The sequence below is a fragment of the Globicephala melas genome, chromosome 1, assembly GCF_963455315.2.
Source record: "Globicephala melas chromosome 1, mGloMel1.2, whole genome shotgun sequence".
NCBI lineage: Eukaryota > Metazoa > Chordata > Mammalia > Artiodactyla > Delphinidae > Globicephala > Globicephala melas.
Genome location: NC_083314.1, coordinates 85,490,557 through 85,509,970, shown reverse-complemented (window position 1 = coordinate 85,509,970; position 19,414 = coordinate 85,490,557). Strand labels below are relative to the sequence as shown.

The following is a 19,414-nucleotide window of genomic DNA, read 5'->3' as shown; positions in this document are numbered from 1 at the left end:
GAAACTGAGGCTCTGAGAAGGTAAATGACTTGCCCAAGGACACAGAGTAAGGTGCAGAACTGGGAGTCCAACCCAGGGTAAGTCCAAAGTACCACTCTTACCCTTTCATACAGGATGGGCAGCTATACTGCTGTTTGGACTGGCCAGCAAAAGCTGTCAGCCCCCTCGAGAGCAGGGCTGAGGAAAGGACTGCCCAGTCACCTGGGCTGGGAAGTATTCCCCAGGTCACGGTCTCCAGGTATCAGGCAAGGAATGGTTTAGTAGGTCTTCCTCGATTGGCTGCTTCTCTGGCCAACGAATGGTGCCAGCTCTTTCATCAAGAGAAATGCTGTGCTTCCAGCAAACATTTTTAGAAGCCCTTATATGCCTGGTCTAGCAGACTTCATGAGTCAAAAGTGGCTCAGAAAGGCTGGACCTGCAATGCATTAGGCAGATGGGCCAAAAGGCCCTATCCATATACTGAGCACTGGCCACCCAAAGGAGGGCTGGATGTATTTTACATCCTGTGACCAGGGTTGAGAGGTCCAGTTTTATCTGCTCGTCACTGTAAAGAAGCATGGACTAGAAGGGAAAAAAGGACGGCTCGTTCAGTCTGCTTGTGTGGCGTGGATGGGCTGCTGCTCTTCCCAGCATGCCGCTCTAGTTCTCTGGCTCTAGTTCTTGCCAAGCTTGGAACTACACCCAAGAAGCTTGGGAATCCTAGAAAGACAGAGCAAAACACTGATTCTAATCCTGCATACGTGAAAATCGTCCTTGCCCCATATGGAAGTGTATATTCACTTCATTTATATCAACCCTGGGCGGATTTGCACCAAGGGTGTGTGTGTGTGGGGGGGGTAATCTTTATTCCATAATACTCTGTTTCCCTTTTTAAAATGCTCCCTGGCAAAAAGAGAGCATTTGGAAAAAATTAGGCAAAAATAATACATAAGACTTAACATGGAACCATTCTGGGTACCCAAGAGATAAACAGTCACATTTCAACTCTCGACCAAGCCAGCAGCTGCAAGAAGTTGATAAGGATGCAGCAAATGGGGCTGGGGAGCAGAGGAAAGCACATATTAAAGCCTTTGAAAGGCTTGAGTTTTAAAAAGAAGAAGAAGAAAAGGAAGTACCTCCTGCTTTTTACCTCCATCTAGTTCCTTTTGCATTCTGTGAATTTTAAAGAATTACAGACGGGTTCTGACTAAACACGTGTCGCTGCTATAGCTTTAAACATTCTATTATTCTTCTCAATTTGCAGATGTGGTGAACTCCCCCCAAAACCTCCCAGCATTTGAGTTGTGCAGGGAACAGAGATGGGTGTGTTCCGTGGGCTCAGTGCACGGGAATGCGCAGCTCCTGCGCTTTCCTCCATCCTGGAAAAGGCTTGCTGAGCATTTCACTGTCAGGACAATACGACAGAGTCTGAAGAAGATGGTGTGCTCTTGCTGCCAAGACAAAGGAGAACGTTGTCCCAGGTTCCTGCTCCCCTCCTCTATCAGTCTCCTCTCACTGCATCCTGTCTCCCCACCTCCACCCCACTCCCACCCAAAAGAAAGCTAGATTCTGAACTGGCCTGTCAGGCCTCCAGGCCTGTGTGTTGAGCGGTGCACGACTCTGCCCTTGACAGTCAGGGTGGATGTGTATGTATGTATGTATGTGTGATATACGCACATTTTCAGCAGCTGAGAGTAAAGTGTCTTGAGAAAGGGGTGGTTTTTATCACTTGTACAAAGGTGCCACTTGCACTGGGGGTGAGGCGTGATAATAGAAGCCGCAATTCACAAACGCTGAGTTTAGCAAGCCAAAGTCAGGGGCAGAACTCCAGGCCCCCAGGGCACAGCTCCGTAGACAGAGTGGCTGATTAGCGAGGAGAAAGAAGGACAGTGGACTCTAGTCAATGTAAACAGCCATATTTTCAACATAATTTACTACAGGTCTCTGAAGTGTATATAAAACATTTTAGTGCAACATCTTACAAATAGTTTTCCTTTAAAAAAACAAACAAAAACAAATCAACAGCTCTCTACATCATGCATGGGTAGTTTGCCTACCCTACCTCTTTTTTTTCTTCTTCAAAAGTTAACGCAGAGAAACCATTGTTTGAAAAGAATATGAAAACTTGCTACAGAAACACCCTAGGGAAAGAGGGTGTGGTCATATCCATGTCCTGGAACGGGCCTAGCACAGTGTCGTTTTTCATTAATGCAACATCGTAGATGTAGATAAGTCAAGAGAGCAGTCGGCAGTTTTCCTCTGCGTGTCTCTCCTGTAGGCAACTTGCAGTGAGGTTTCCCAGCCACCGGAGGCCACCATTATCACTCATCTGACGCCACATTTCCATAGAAATGGCCAAAGAAAGAAGGTCCTGGGGATTTTCATAGAAAGCTGAAAAGCTCACCCTTTGACAGTATCCCCTGGCCCAACAGAAAACGCACAGAAAAAAAAAAAAAAGTTATTAAAATACTGGCTTCGGTTTCTTTTTTCCTTTCAAATCTCCTGCAAGTGCTTCACTTACTTATGTGCAGCACTGGCTTTTCTTTCTTCTGTGAACCAATTCAAACTCAGATCTTCATTATGTGTCCCAGTTCCAGCCAGCCCTCCGGCATCTTTCCTTTCAGACAGAGGGAATGTACATCGTCTTCTCGAGCTGACTATGAATTAAGGTCCAGCAATTTCCCACTGAAAGCCCACACCCTGAAGTGAAGAAATGGGGCCAAAGACCGCCTTATGTCCTCAACACTGCACCTGCTGTGTAACCTCTACAGCATTGATGCAGCACAAGCAATGGGGATGAGCACATGAGGCTTCAGTGGGATTCAGGCGGCCGCACCTACACAGTCTCACAGGAGAGGACCGGTGTATCTGGGAGGGAGAGAAGGCAGGCTATGCAAGCCCCTCAGAAGACGGTTGGGCAGTTGCCTTGCTTCCCCCTTGGCTATGACACATCAAAGCACCTGCCGAGCACCCAGGCCCCCTGCACACCCGCACACGCCAATGAGGGTCAGTACCCACGTGGCCTGGAATCCTATAGCGCTCCCCTGGAGTCTGTTCTGTCCCAGAACAGGGTTTCACACTAATCTCTCTGGTTAGACCTAGTTCCAGAATCCCTGGAGGTTTTTTCCAAAGTGGGAACTCCCTTGGGATTCAAACTGCAAGTTCATAAGGAAGGGAGATGGAACTTGTGGCCAGCAAAATTTGAGAAAGCCAGGGCAGGAAGACATCTTCGTGGAGTGCACGAAAGGAAACACTTGCAACCGATGATGCTCCGGAGCCCGGCATCTTGCCCAGCAAGTGCGAAAGAACAGGTGACGCTGGCCTTCGCCAGGCTTTAAGGGGCATTCAAATGAAAAGCTGCCACGACAGTGAACAACCAAATCACCTAAAGCCGCAAACAAGAGCTAAGAAAGGGAAAGAGAAAAAATCCACGGACAAAGGCATGTGGTCACTCTCTGCTGAGATGAGGTAATCCATAAAGATTACAAAGGGCCGCGTCTGGGCCTCACCTGGGCAGATATTCTTATGGCAGTGAGATGCAGGTCAAACGGCGAAGGAGAGAGACATCCGTACCTTTGAGAAAAATCTAATTGGAAGGAAGAAGGAAAACCTAGTCTTCATATCTCCAGGGAGGTAGTTATTCCTCCCTGTTCTACAGTGGCTGGCTCTGGAAACCCCCCCTCACCGCTGGCTGACTGTCCCAACGTTCACGAACCTTAGCTGTCAGCCAGCCCCCAGTGCCTCCCGACAGTGTATGTGGGGGCTGCTGGGCCCTCTGCAGGCTCACTGGCCATTTTCCCTTAAGAGTTTGGCAAAGCACCTGAAAACAGAAGCCCACCTGCTCGCAATTATCAGTCAGAGACTGCCCTTGCAGAACAGACCAAACCAACGACCAGCCTTGGTTCCTTCTTTCACTAATCAGTGACTTTGATCAATCTGAAAGTCAGTAGCTGCTAAAAGCAGCCCTCTGCCCACTTTAACTTGCCAAGTGTGTGCTGTTTGGAGCTTCTGACTCGTTCTCCAACAGAGTCTGCTCATTTTTTGGCAAGGTTGGGATGAAGCCTATTGCCTCCCCAACAGATAGGCTAGGCTGGGCGCTATCTACTCCTAGTGGGGTTATGCAGGATTTATCTTGTACATACAGTTCTTTGAAGCAAAATTCAATGCTTTCATCTTGACTACAAAGTGGTTCCAACAACTCCAGCTGAGGGAAAATATAAGATACAAATTGGGCCCACACTACACATAATTTTCAAGTCTCGTTAAGGAAGTAAAAAATGTTTGGGTATATTTTGATCCATGGGTGGCATTTTCAAGTGTGCAAAAATGAAAAAAAGTCTTGGAAAAGATTCCTTTGCTCTATAAAGTTCGTCCTTCCCGCTGCCATCAGTCGTATTTAAGGGTAATTTGTCCACAACATGACGGAATCCAAAAAGCGTAAACCAAAGGGATTGAAAAAGCGTCCCTTACAAAGAATAAGAACCCCTGTAACATCTATATCTGAGAATGCTATATAAACCAGTGAGTAGACGTGGCACCAGGAGCTACTCACCACATTACCGAAAACAGAAACAAGCAACCTAATTCGGCAGGATGGCGCCACCTGCTCGAAAATAGCTATAACCAACCAAGACTGCCACCTAGAGGCGGTCCGCCTCTGGCTGAGCGGCGACTCCGAACGCTTCGCAAGTCCGACCGCGTTCCGTGGGAGCGCCCCAGAGGTCGGGTGCTGTCCGCTGTCTGATCGCAGAGCAAGAGGCAGTGGGGAGAGCCTCAGCTCCTCTGTGGCTTATGACCGCCAGGGGTCCCCTTAGTCTATGGCTCCTGGGTGGATACTGAGCACAGGGGGCTCCAGGCAAGTGGGGGAGTAGTTGAGGTGTGGTTCCTTGATCCACAACAGGGGCACCCCATTCTTCCCGTCGGAGTTCTTGCTGGAGTTCCGGCTCTTGAAGCGCACCAGCAGGATGGTGATGATAAGGATGCCAAAGATAGGGAAAGGGTAGAAGAAGACGAAGTAGAAGAGCGCGTCGTTGGAGCAGATGATGGACTGCAGGGTGGAACCTGAAAAGGACCGAGAGGGTGACAGGACAATGAGGGCTGAGAACCTGGACTCTCACTCACTCCTGAAGACCCCACGCAACTGCATGGATGCAACTTGGCAGGACTCCTGCATCCACCCTGTCCTTCCCCTCCTGCCACTACTGGAGGGCAGACTACCCTGGTATTCTTGTTTTCACAACCGCATCTCTTCCAACACAGCTGGAAGTTCAAACAAAGCCATGCCTCCATTTCCCACTAGGAGTCAGTTGTATTGCTCGGAAAGCCACACAAGAAAGTGTTATTTATTGATTGTGAACTCAACTGTATCTGGGGGTGGTGAAGATGCTGAATCCACTTCAGCCTGAACCTCCTTCCTGGTTGTATTTTACGTGTCCCTTTGCACTTAGTTCTGCTGCCAATGTCCTTCTTTGGAACAGAACACATTCTGTACCCACCAGCTTCTGAGAGCAGTTTTACCAGAAATGATGCTCATTTGATTAATGTTATCAATTAAAAAGTCGTTATGGACCACTTACAAATGTCTGCAGTGTATCTGTGGCTGCACAGAACACAGTGTTAGTCATTCCTGGATACAGAGGAGAAGGAAACCTCACACCCCTGACCTCATCAAGGACTGCTGCTCTGTGACAGGAGCCTGGGCTCTGGGAGGCTGCATTTTCTCTGTAAAATAAGGCTGCTGGATGATCCCTGTGTGCTATGAAGTTTACTAAGTTTGGACAGCCACCGTGGGCTGAAAAAAATGTGGTCTAAACACCTTCCCTTGTACTTTTGGACAGTGGGTTATTCAGCAGATCATTAGGGGGTCTAAGTATGATTTAGGGTTTTTTGGGGGGGTTTTTTGGGCTTTCCTTTCTACCGCACAGCTGTTGCTCATCAGTATTATTAAGAAAATTTAACGTACACTTACTAGATTTCCAAGGTCTATGAGACTACTGATATCAAACACTTTTGACCAACGAAATCTCAATTTCATAAGGTTCTATTTAATAAACAGGAGGTTATCAAAGAAAAGAAAAAGCTGACAAAACTGAAAATGATCTGATAAAATGTTGTGATTGAGAAGAAGTTGAAATTTTTAGCCGATTTTTAATTTCTGTATCATAGGCTAATTCTACTATAACAAACACCATTTTCAGTCTGATAAATTCCACATTTTGACAGAAGGCCAACCAAAAGGGCTCCTCGTTAGAGCTAATAATTCAGGTCAGCAAGAATTTCCTCCAGTCTCTGTTCATGAGTCCCTCGGTATTATAAAAACATTGGGTTCTGGATCATTCTGTAGCAATAGCTGTTGGCTAACAGAGCTGCTGCCAAGCTCTTTCCAGATGCTCTGTAACATTACTGCCCTTCTAGGCTGGTCTTCCCAACTAACCATGCAAAATCCACCTAATCCTCCAAGTTACCCTCCGAAATAAAAATGACTCAGGAACTTGAGAAAAAGGGAGAATGGCAGTGAGGTACTCAGACTTCATTTTATTTTTTCTTCCTCTTCTGCTGCTGATTTGCTAAGAAGAGACTAAGCTGGCTATTCTAACGAGTTAACAAGGTAACATCTAACAATACACTTGTATAATGAAATCCAACGAAAATTGAATCTGGTGGAGCATCAAGCTTATTATAAAGATCATCACTTCAATTATCACTTTAATTCCTCTCTCTATTTTTCCCAAGGGCAATCAAGGGTCAGTTTATGAACTGGTTTGTCAAATCCTAAATGCCCACAACAGGCAAGAAAACTGCTTAGTAGTCCACCATCAAGCTCTGATTTTATCTTCCGGACAGCTGGAATCAACAGTGACCCCCACACACACACACCCTGAAAACTGGAAAAACTCACTTGTGTCCAGAACCCGGATGCCGATGGGGGCGGACTCTTCCTCCGTCAGCCGGTACCATTCCTTCTGAGGGCTGGGCAGCCACTCCTCCACGCGGCAGGAGTAGTTGCCCGTGTCCCGAGGGCTTGCCTGCAGCACTGTGAGCCGGTAGAGTAGCGGGGAGAGCCTCTGGAAGCGAAGCCTGCCCTCCCAGGGGCTGCCCTCTGGGCCGAAGACAGCGTCTGGGCCCACGCTCAGCAGGGCCGTCCGCTCTGTGGGGTCCTCTTCCTCCTCTTCTTCCCCCTCCTCCCCTTCCTCCTCCCCATCTTCCAGGCCAGGGCTGCCCCTTTTCCCTCCAGCTTTAGTCCTCAGGGAGTACCAGGCCACAGCGAAGCGGGAGTCCTGGCTGGAGCGAGACACGATGCTACAGTCTAGCTGGAAAGCCGCCTTCTCGGACACCGTGGCATTGGGGACCACCGTGTCCACCTGCAGGGCGGCATCTGGGGGAGATAAGGCTGTTTTAATTTCTGTTCAAAACAACCTAAATGTCCACCACTAAATATGTTCTAGTAATATACAAGAGGATTCTACGTATCCACTGAAAGGAACAAGGGGGCGTTGTGTGCAGGGAGGTGGGAGGAGATTCAAGAAAAATTGTTAGAGTACAGCACACTGCGTACTCTACGCATCATCGAGTGGAAGAAAAGAGAAAATGTTTTATACTGACATAAGAATCTGTTTATATTTGCATGGAATATCTGGAAGAATGCACAAGGAGCTGGTAACATGGATACTTATAGGAATCCAGGGAGGGAGGGACACTTATTTTCACTGTAACCCCTTGCAGTGGGGTTGAATAGTGTCCCCCCAAATTCATGTCCACCTGGACCCTCCGAATTTCCTTAACTGGTAATAGGGTCTTTGCAGATGTAATTAGTTAAGATGCACTCATATACTGATTTGGGGCAGGCCTGGATATAAGAAGAGGAGAGGACACAGAGAGACACACAGAGAGAAGGACACGGGAAGGCAGAGGCAGAGACTGGAGTGACGCAGCCACAAGCCAGGGAACACGGGGCTGTGAGAAGCTGCAAGAGGCGAGGAAGGACCCCTCCCTAGAACCTTCAGGGGAGCAGGGCCCTGATGACACCTTGATTTCACACTTCTAGCCTCCAGAACTGAGAGAGAATAGATTTCTGTTGTTTGAAGCTACAATGCTTGCGCTAATCCGTTATGGCAGCCCTTGGAAATGAATTCACCCCATCAGCAGCTTTTGAATTGAAACCGGGTGCATGTAGATTACTGCCTACACCACAGGGAACCAACCCAAGCAGGTAAAACTTCTCCAAGGATTGAAGCTAAACAAAAGACAATAAACCTGAAAGGGCCCCTCACCCTGAGTATGGACCCCCAGGAGGATAACACAGACAGTGTCCTGACAGAGGTGGGAGATGCAGACTAGCCACGGAGAGACACCTGAGCAGGTAAAGCACATCCCACAGACACCACCAGACAGCTGTATCTGTTTCTTTCTTTCGCGGGTTTTGGCTCACTGGGGTAGGTTCTAAACAAGTAATTCACTCCCTACCTCCTAAAAGGCCTCCCTTTGGCTCTGTTTATGAAATGCTCATGAAAGATGCCAATGTAGCATCAACGAAAGCAGAGAGACCAAATCGGATTCTGCTTGGACGACAACCAAACAGGAGCATTTCCCAAGTACCGTCCTGGGCTTTCAATGAAGTGGCTGAATCGGCGTGCCAGCGAACGCAAAGCTGGTTACCACTGCTTCCGTGGGGCTCTAACAAGCCCCTCCCCACCCCCCTCAGCACATCTGGAACCTTGTGTGCACCGCTGGACACAAAAGCTTAGGAGCCAGCTATAGGTGGCAGCCAGCCCAGCTCTCACCGGGGCTGGGGAGAGATGCTGGAGGGCGGGAAGCGGCAGGACGGGAAATCAGTTCACAGGTGACTCAAACTCCCTCACTCATCGCCTTATCCCTCCAGGGAGCAAGGCAGACGTGCCAACAGAGAGAGATGCTGTGCAGTGAGGCAATGGACCCATCATGGCAAGGTGGTCAGGGACCGTGGGACATTCAGTTCCCCATCTACTCTCTCTTTGCTGTCTTCTTGTCTAAAGCTCACAATTTTTCGGGGCCCCTTCAAGTGCCCTGTCTCTGTTAATGCTCAAGTTTTTGGCTTCCCGTGTCTGTCCCCTTCTAGAAGAGGCCAGAGTATCTCCCTGGTCAGCCTTTGACACTCTTTCCTTCCTTTTCCGTGTGTAAGCTACAGGAAACAAGTTCGTCCCTGCCCCTCCCCGAGGCCATGCTGATGCTCCCATGCTGTGACCTTGACCAGTGACTCTGGGCTGTGGGTGAGGAATGTGGTTCTCTCTCCTCCCCAGTGAGCCAAACACAACTACTCATCTACTCAGCTACAATCTCACCCAGGGTAGTCCTTCAGTTTGTATATTTCGTACTACGGTCGCCCCTAAGCAATGCAAGGCGATTCTTAACCCAACTTTTAGAGCTCTTTTATTTCAAGTCTTCTATATGTTCAACTTATATCTCAGAAAAAAAGCTTTGAGGTACATCTACATAATGAATGTTATGCAACCAGTAAAAATGGTGGTCATGAAATGCTTTCAATGACATGGGGAAAGGCTCACAAAAGAATGCTGAGTGGGGAAAAAAAAAATCACATAGAACGATAAGATCCTGACTTCGTTTAGAAAGAGAGAGAGAGGGAGAGAGACAGAGGGAATATGAAGATATGTAGGTAGTGAGATTACACATAACTTTTTGGTTTTTTTGGCTGTAGGGCATGGGGGATCTCAGTTCCTCGACCAGGGATTGAACCTGTGCCCCTTGCACTGGAAGCACGGAGTCTTAACCACTGGACCACAAGGGAAGTCCCCACAGATAAATTTTCTTTTCAAAACTATATTTTTCTGTTTTCCAAATGATCACCTTATATAATCAGGGAAGAAAGGAAGGAAGGAAGGGAGGGAAGGAGGGGGGGAGGGAGGAAGGCTACTCAACTGACTGAACACAAGGCAGCCTCAGGGCTGCAGACTTAGGGGTCACATTGTGAGCACACAGTGTGGCGGGAGGGAACCTTGGGCGACCACCCAGTCTGCTCGAAGTACTGGCTGTGCGACATTTCTCTTCAGGCTTCAGTTCCCTCGACAGTAAAACCTACCACTTGGGGCTGTGGTGAAGACTGAACATAAACAGCCTCACTGTGGCTGGGGCGCAGCTGGCTGCCTCCTCCCACGCTGCCTGGGGCCTCAGTGTGCGGATCTCCATAATGGGTGGGAGGTGGAAGAGGAGAGTGCTCAGCTGCTGTGTTTACCATTTACCTTTGGGAAAAGACACGCAGCAGCTTCTAAGCAAGGGGGACGGGGGAAAGAAAGCTCATGGGAAGTATGAGTGACTCAAAGTAGAGGCAATTTCCCCTCCAGCTTAGGCAAGACCCGGAGGAGAGAGATAATGTCCCTCTCCTGTAACAAAGGCTGTATGCACTCCCCGAAGTGTGTTCATTGATGTGTGGGGCAGGCACAACCGTGAAGCTCCAGGATTCCACCAACAAAAAGAGCTGTTCTACTTAGATGTGAAAACATTATGAAAGCTTCCAACGGTGCCCACGACCACAAACAGCACCCCGGATGCTCAGAACACAAGACAAAGCATTCACAGTGCATTTCCGCTCCATGTCCTTCAGGGGATCACCGACTCTTTGCTCCGATATGAATGAAGGATGATGTGATGTTTCGCAGGACACAGGAACCCTGCACATCTTTGCTTTGATTATGTGTGTGAATGTGGAACAATAATTCTACCCAGTAATTATATGCATTTGGGTACTTTAGAAGCAACAATAAAGAAAAGCACAAGGCCACAAAGAACAGTCATTAGTACCAATAAAATTATTAGGAAGTGAGAGTATAACGGCTGCAGTTACGTCATTTTCCATTTAAATCATATGAATCAATTCTTTTCCATTGAAAATCCACAAGCTGAATTTTCTGAACCACATGGCTACTGTTTCAAGATTTTTTTTTTTTTTTTTTTTTTGTGGTACGCGGGCCTCTCACTGTTGTGGCCTCTCCCGTTGCGGAGCACAGGCTCCAGACGCGCAGGCTCAGCGGCCATGGCTCACAGGCCCAGCCGCTCCGCGGCATGTGGGATTTTCCCGGACCAGGGCACGAACCCGTGTCCCCTGCATCGGCAGGCGGACTCTCAACCACTGCGCCACCAGGGAAGCCCCCTGTTTCAAGATTTTTGCCACTTGTCTGAATCTGAATGTATTCTTTAAAAAGAAAATATTCTAGGCTCTGCAATAAATAATTGACAAATGCTACTCTAGCTAAGAAACAGAATCACCTTAGGCCAAGGCCAGATGTGCAATTTTCCATTCACTAGGGGAAAAAAAATCTCAGACAACTGTGAATGCAAATGTACAACGTAAATGCTCATATATTTAACTGCAAGTAACTAATTAATTGGGTTAATTTAATTAACAATTAGTTCACTTTAAAATTAACTAATTTTATGCAGTGCATAAAATATCACACTTAGAGGGGAACCACCAAAGAGGGCGGAGGCCTGGGGACATTAACTCTCACCTGGTCGCACGACTTGAACAGCCGTCTGGCCAGCGGTGTCCTCTGCCCGTCTGTACCACGTGCCACCAGGGCTGGGCAGCCACTCCTCGACGCGGCAGCTGTAGGTTCCGCTGTCCTGCACCGCCACGTTCTGGATGAAGAGCCGGTACACGCCCGGGGAAGGGCTCTCCAAGTGCAGCCGGCCCTTCAGGTTGTTCTTGGCCGCCTGCTCTCCGTAGTGGAAGGTGGCATCGCGACTCAGGCGGGCCAAGGTCTCCCGCTCTGGGTGATTGGGCTTCCACACGAACCACTCCACCAGCAGCTGGGAGGCCGCGCTCGTGCGGTTCAGGACCACACACTCCAGCTGCACCTGCCGCGTCTCCAGCACCGACAGGTTGCCCTGCGCCTGGCTGAGCTTCAGGCGGCTGTCTGCAAAGGCGAGGAAAGAGATGTTGCCAACAAGAAAGCAACGAGCCACGTGCATGCACCCCTTCCCAGCGGACGTGAGCGGGTGCCTTCCAAACGCAGGAGGACAGCAGCACGTTCAATCAGCAGAAGCACTGCTCAGGCGCACACCCTGAACGTTCTGAGTTCTTGATCACGGGTCTGAGTGCCTGAGTTTCATGGAGTTCAATGTTACGGTAACAGCTGCCCCCTAATTTATAACTCTCATCGGTTCAGATGCTTAGGAGAGGACAAGCGTGCATGGTAGATGACTCCACGTCCAAGGGACAGCAGACCACAAAGAGTATGGCCAAGGGGAGGGCGTGGCTGGGAAGGGACAGCAAAGGGCATGGTGAGAACCCTGCTGGGAGAGCAAATTTTTAAAACTGACCACATGATGGCTAGAATGTGCTGGGCTGTCAGCCTCAAAAGAACTGCAAGGGAAAGCCACGTTAATACGTTCACCAGCTGGCCCTGAGAATTGCGGTTCTTACTTTCTTTACCAAAAACACCCCACACGGGTTCCCTCTCAAGGTGGAAACAGAACCGATCTGACATCAGTAAAGAAAAGACTGATACTGATGGCTGTTTGAAACCTCAGCCAATCAGATTCTCCTCCAGAGAAAAGGTGTCATTAAACGCGGTACACTCTGATCACATACAATTTCATAAAGGCCCCAAAAGCCTCTTTGGACCCGAGGGGTTAAAAAGCTATGACACTGTAAGTGCCCAGAAGCCCCTGAGAAGGACACCTCCTGAGTGATATCTGAGGAGGGAGGGACTTTCACTTTTCCAGTTTAATACTGTCAGAATGTTTTCTAATGCACATTTATTTCACCTTTGTAATAAAAGGTCAAAAAATTTTAAAAAAAACAAGAGAATATATTTCAAATAACCAGTCTCTGAAAATATATACTTGGGAAGATATTAACTCTGCTTGTCTCTGGGCTGAAAGGTTATTTTCTCCTTTGTGCTTTTTTAGTATTTTCCAAAAGCTCTATAAATGTATGCTTTCTTATTAAAAAAGGGGGGGAGGGGGGGACTAGACGAAGTGGGGCTGCGGGGGGGCGAGAAAAACACACAAATTAAAAATCTCAACGGAAAAGGGGGAGTGTGTTGTTTTAATGTGTCCTGTGAGTTTTCTGTTTATAGTGTTACTATTCGCCATAAGCAGAGATTTCACTGTTTTGACAAGAATCCTTACAGCCCTAGTGCACTGCCCCAGTTAGCTTGCGGTGAGTCTGTTAACCTCCAATGGGGAAATTCCCTTGATAAATTTAGGACCTACCAAGAACCTCTTAGTTTCAGCACAAATGAGAAAAGGGAAAGGCAGAATGATGACTAAGAGGAAACACGGTGGGGGAGGGTGACCATGACCTCCCAACGGGGAAAACGGTCAGAACTGAGAAAAGACAGGAAGAACAGAAACCTGAAAGAACATATGTGGGCCTAATGGCAACCTTCAGTTCTCAAAAGCCCCAGGGACTGGCCTGAAGGCAGGACGTAGGTCACTGGAAATACCAACAGGAATCACTTAGACCACAGCTTCCTATTTTATGCACCAGAAGGGTCGGCATGAAATGTCACCGTGGGCAGACCTGAATCCCTGGATTGGGGCAGCGTGAGACATACAATATCCTGAGGAAAGGAGGGGACAAGCCCCATGGCGTTCAGCAAGGGCCAGGCCACATCTGGACTTCTGCATCTGGTTCCATTTGATCACAGAACTTTTTTTTTTTTTTTTTGGCCATGCCGCGCCATGCGGGATCTTAGTTCCCCAACCAGGGATCGAACCCGCACCCCCTACAGTGGAAGCACGGAGTATTCATCACTAGACCACCAGGGAAATCCCAGAATAAACTTTTATTGAGGCCTCCTGGGAGACAAGCCGTGAGGATAGCATGGTAAAGAGAACAGGACCTGTGCTCACTCATGCGGCTACCCGTCTAGTGAATTTGAATATATTAAGAGTGAACAAGTGATAGTGTTCACTACAGTGAACATAATAACCAATGATAAATGAATTTCCATGAGTATAAAATCTGAACAGGTAGTTCATAATTACTCATATATGAATAGGTATGCCAGGCGGTGACATGTGCTATGAAGGGGCTGGGGAAAGGGGATACAGAGTGACTAGGGTGCCATTTTAGTTAAAGTGAGCTAGGAATGCCTCCCTGAGGAAGAACGAGATAGATGGACATCTATGGTCAACACATTCCAGGTTATGAGAACAGCAAGTACAAAGGCCCTGGGGTATCAAGGAAAGCAACCATTTATTCCTTATTCAACCAGTATTTATTAAGGGTGTCATGTCAGTGGCTGGAGATACAAAGACACAGCACCTGTCCTCAAAATGCTTACGGTATAGTGGAGAAGAAATGAAAATAATTATTACATTATGTGTTTTATACGGAACTCCTGGTGATATAGGAGAAATCAGGGAAGGCTTCCTGGAGGTGGTGCTGAGTAAAGTCTTAGGAATGGGGTGAAGACAGGGGAGAAGCCACAGGAGGGGTGCATTCCAGGAGGAGAGGGTAGCATAAGCAAAGTCAAGGAGCTCGGACTCAGGGCGGCAACACAGCATCCCACAGCTCATCGGGCACCAGAGGTAGGGATAACAACTAACTATAGGGCACGCAGGAATGACGGATGGAGAGGGAGCTTAGGGCCACACTATGTGAGAAGTTCAAAGAACTAGAGCTTTTCAACAAGGAGAAAGGGCTCCCTTCACATGTTTGAAAGGATATGACTCAGACTAATCTTGGGTTGTTCTCGGGCAGACCTAAAACCTGAGAGGGACATTACAGGGAGGAGGAACTTTTCAACAACCAGGGCTGCCCAAAAGTGGAACTGAGGGCTGTGGAGGCAGTCAGCTCTCCTGCCTGTGAAGTGCTCCGGCAGAAGTCAGACGCCATCTGTCAGGGAGCCGGATATAAACGGAATAAAGGCTGCACCCACAGGGTCTGAGAGGGGGCCAAAGGGTGGTTCTGTTCAGAGACAGGAAGGGCTCATCCGTGGGCTGTGCGTGGTACGGAAGAAGGGGAAACCAGAAAACGCCCTCCAGGCAGGAATCCTGGGTATGGAGCCGGCACCAGCCCGAGATCCAAGGTGCAAACTGCAAACCCAGAATGAGATCCAGGCGCTGCCAGGGATCCTGCCTTGCCGCACCTTGCAACCCCCAGCTGCCCCTCGGGCCTCTCCCGGGTGAAGATGCTGCGTACAACAGCAGATGCTGATAGAGGATGCGTCTCTGAGTTCGCCATCAGCACCAGGACCCGCTAGGTAAGGTGGGTGGGCCTGCAGTGAATGAGGATGATGCTCTGTACCACATGCACATCCCTCATGGACCCCGCAGAGCCCTGCCGCACCCCCAGGCAGTCTCTGCCCTCAGCCTACTGGCCCAGGCTGGCTGCACCGTCTATCCTTACCTGGCTGCTTCACAGTGACTTCCGTGCGCCCCGAAACCTCCTCTGCCAGCTTGTACCAGGCGTAGTTGGGGCTCAGCAGCCACTCTTCCACATGGCAGTAGTAGCTGCCGCTGTCGCTGACCTCGGCTCTCTGGACAGTGAGGCTGAACAGACCCCCAGACACGTGCCTCTCAAACTGCAGCCTGGCTCTCAGGCCCTCCTCCTCGGCGTAGGTGCCGTACTCAAAGGCGGAGTTGTGGGTGGTTTTGAGGATGAGTTTGCCGTCGGCGTCCGAGGGCTTGTGGACGTACCAGAGCACGGCGAAGTGGGAGTTCTGGCTGGTCTGGGACTTGACTGAACAGTTCAGCTGGATGGGCCTGTTTTCCACCAGGGTGAGGGTCCTCTTTGATTTGCTCACCTGCAACTTTGTCACTGCAAAGGAAAAGGGGATGCTTCAGTCGAATCACCACACACCCCTGGAATGTGGCCCGAGTCCCGCCTCCAGGCTCCCCGCCTGGTTTTGTCCAGCACGGCTCCTAGAGAACCAAACACTGATGGGCTTCCCCCAAAGCATGGCTCGGCGTGAGGACAGCAGAACAGAGCCAATCGCACCCCAAACAACCCTCCGCTGGCCTCCTCCTTGCCTCTCCCTGGCTCAGGTCCTCGCCGTCTCTCCTGCCAGCTCTCCCTGCCATCATATGGCCGCCAGGGGCATCCGGCAAAAACACACCCAGACCGTATCAATTCCCTGCTTAAGAAGTTTAATGGCTCCCAACTGCTTATAGACAAGAAAAACATTTCCTTTCACAGTACAAAGTCCCTCCAGGATCTGGCCCTCACCCCGCTGTCCTCATCACCTCCAAGCCTCCCCCGTCACACCCACACCACACCTCCCCATGCCGCTTCTCCCTGAGCTCGGTCTCCGCTCAGCTGTCCTCCCTGCCTGTCTCCTACCATCTCCCCTCCGACCCTTCTCCCTACTCACCCTCTAGTCCTCTTCTCCCTCACTCCCATCCCACTGGGTCAGATGCCCCTCTTCTGTGCTCCCATCAGCACCCTTACGCATCTTCAGCTTGTTTTTCCTTACGTCCCTCCCATACTATCCATGAGCTCCCCGAGAGCAGAGATCAAGCTTTCTCCATTCGATCTGCAAATACTTAGAGTGTGCCCACTCCGTGCCCCTCACGAGGCTAAGTGCTGGGGGTGCTCTGAAGAATAAGACGGTCCTGCCTGGAGAGGTTCTCATCACCGCACCCCCGGATTCAGGCTTTGGAGAGCACCCACTCAATCAACGTTTGCTGGGATGTGTGAGTTAGTGACTGAGTGAGTGGGTGAGCGAACGAGAGGGAGCTGGAGAAATACGGTAGCAGGTGGCTGGAGGATGCTGGGGTGCTCTTCCTGGAGGATGGGAAGAGAGAAGGCAGAGAAGAAAATGACAAACAGTGGGACAGAACAGAGCCGACTCCGCCTCCCCTTCCCCTCACGATCCTGCTCCTAAACCAGAAGGGAGGGCAGACTCCAGAGGGCCTCCCTACCTGCTAATTAATGACCGTGCTCTCCTTTAAGGTGGCAAGAAGCCACGGTCTAATGAAATATATCTTATGAAGGTAATTTGAGATCTCACCCACTCCATCATTATTATACTTAGCTCTGCTCCCCCTCCCCACCATCCTCCCCCTACTGAAAAAGAGAAAAAAGGAAAAAGTCACAATTCCAAGTTCCTCTTACGGAGCTAATAGTAGAAGCATCATCCCACCCTCACCTTTCTCTTTACACTTCACTTGTCGAGGACTAAATCACTCGTCAGCTGAGAAAGGAGCCCAGGACGAGCCACAGACCCTGACAGGGAGAGCAAGCTGGGCTTCCTCCAGTGACCCTGCCCAGACGGGAGGCCAGAACAGGTTGGCCTGGGCCCTTCTCCAGCACCTCTGCTGGTCATCTCTCTTGATCTAGACACAGGACTGAGCCCACTGGTCGTGCCTGGGCCTCCTCTGCCAGTGCTGGCTAGCTGGCTCGCTTAGAGCTTAGTGTGGAAAGACAGGATCAAGGTCTGAGTTCCATGCACCAAGGCAACTGACACTTCTGAAAGCCCCAGACTGTCACCTGGGCACTGGGGTAACCCACAGACAAAGGTTCTGAGTGGCTGAGAGGATTCAGCGAGCTAAGTACGGCAGAATCGGACGCCCAATACCATGACTGCGAAAGCAACTCGGAGGCTGTTTCCCGGTGCTAAATCAGGGGACACTCTTCACAAAGGAAGCTGGATTCACGTACCTACAGACCTTCTCAAGCCATCAAGAATGCACCCGGCGCACCCGTCTGAGAGAAATCCCCCGGCCCATGACCCTACCCTTCTGGTTTCATCTTTTTTTGGGAACAAGCCCAGTCTCCCGCCTTCTCCCTTCTTCAAACGCACAAGTCCTCCAGGGCACTGGAATACAGGGCAGGCTTTACCAGCAAGCACCCAAGCTCTGGAAACTAGATTCACCTTAGCTTGCCAGTCGACTTTTCCTATCCGCTGCCTCCAATACTTGAAACAACCAGCTCCCTTTTCATTCCTTTCCAACCCGATTCGCCGCATGCAAATGATATCTCTATCAGAGCAAATGACACCACCTGAATTATCTGGTTCTGGGCCCAAAAAACTGGGTTGTTCAGTGTAGAGTAGAAAGAGCTTTAAAATGCATTATTAATTGGGGCCAGATTATTTTTGCAACTGTTACTAAGGAAACCTCCATTGCTATAGTAACCGCATATATTAAACTGGATGCCTATGACTAAACTTCAGCTCAGTCACATGGTCTGAGAACGAGAATCCAAGGAAGAGAATTGTTTCAAAGCATTTCCATTTTTTTCCCTCCTTCCCACGTCAAAATATTGTGAAGTGTTGGAAAGCTTGAAAGAGAGGCATTTTTGAAATTTGGTGCATGTCTGACAGGTAGGCAAGGGGTCAGCTCCTCTTCTACGCTCTGAATCTCCTCCCGCTTCTCAAGGACAGGGAGGACCTTTCCTGAAGCCCAGGGGAGACAGCAGCCTGCACAACTAATTAGGAGGCACTCACACATCCTGCCCAGCACTGCCCTGGGCGGTGCGCGGCCTGCTGGCCCCACCTTCCTCCGTGGGGTTAGGAGAGCCCAGCCCCCTTAAGAACTGTAGGTATTCTCATCTGCAAGATGAGAACAATCACAGCATTGACCTGAGAGCAGTGCTGTGCAGATTAAAAGCAATACTCTACAGTAAGAGTTTAGCACAGAACCTGGTCTATAATCAACACGCAGTATGTTTTCACTATTTCCGTTTCTTTTCAGTTTCCGGGCTCAGTCCCATGTTCAAAGCTCCATATTAGATGGAGAACTGCCAAACCTGAGTCGCAAACTTGCTACTGAAAGTATTGTCCACGGACTGGCAGCATCCGTGTTGCCTGGAAGCTTGTTAGAAATGCAGACTCTTGGGCCCCACCCCAGACCTCCTGAACCAGACTGCCTTTTAACAAGACTCCCAGGTGACTCAAATGAACCTGAAAGCCTGAGAAACCTTGGACTTGGCTGTGTGAGTGAATGGACTTAGGCAATAAGCACAAAGGTGAAAGACAAGACGCTGAGGACTTGGTTGATCGCCAACAGTGAGTCAGCAGGACGAACAGGCAGGAAGAAGGGTGTGAGGCTGCGGGCCAGGCCCCACCTTTCAGCACCCCACCTGCGAGCACAGACTCCAGCGCACCCAGCAGCTGCCTTCTCAGGTACCTCACGACTTCCAGAGCGGGGCTGTACCCTGCTGGAGGGAAGGGCCCTTTCTTTCTGCATCTGGAGAGTTTCCTTCTGAGGCCTCCGATCCCCTGTGGCCGGGCACCATCAGCACCACCTCACAAACGCCACAGGTGAGGCCCAGAGACCTGCGGGCTCACGTGCCCTCCAGGTGATTCTGATGCGCTAAGTTTGAGAAGCCACAGGTGTGGCAGTGAGGGGGCCACAGGTAACTCTAGAGACAGCAGTTTCTGTGCAATGGTGCAAGCAGCGGCCAGAGGGTAGCATACAGGCACTGAGGGAGCAGAGGGAGAAAAGGAAGACTCTGTTCTTTATTATAGATCCGTGACAGGAATCAGTC

General features: G+C 49.7%; 1 protein-coding gene across 4 annotated transcripts in view; it reads right to left on the bottom strand.

Moving 5' to 3' along the window:
• Positions 1-1,885: 1,885 nt before the first annotated feature.
• The window catches only part of IGSF3 (immunoglobulin superfamily member 3), a 99,243-nt gene continuing 81,714 nt past the window's right edge, over positions 1,886-19,414 (bottom strand). For 2 of the 4 annotated variants that reach the window (XM_060300790.1, XM_060300796.1), the window contains exons 8-12: positions 15,332-15,742; positions 11,478-11,885; positions 6,878-7,354; positions 4,816-5,040; positions 2,423-2,632 (exon numbers count right to left, since the gene is read on the bottom strand). In XM_060300790.1, the coding sequence (XP_060156773.1) occupies positions 2,547-2,632; positions 4,816-5,040; positions 6,878-7,354; positions 11,478-11,885; positions 15,332-15,742 (1,607 nt within the window). In that variant the 3' untranslated portion in view covers positions 2,423-2,546. Of the gene's footprint in view, positions 2,400-2,422; positions 5,041-6,877; positions 7,355-11,477; positions 11,886-15,331; positions 15,743-19,414 lie in introns of those variants that run through there. The other 2 variants (XM_060300801.1, XM_030869166.2) reach the window with 2 other exon arrangements.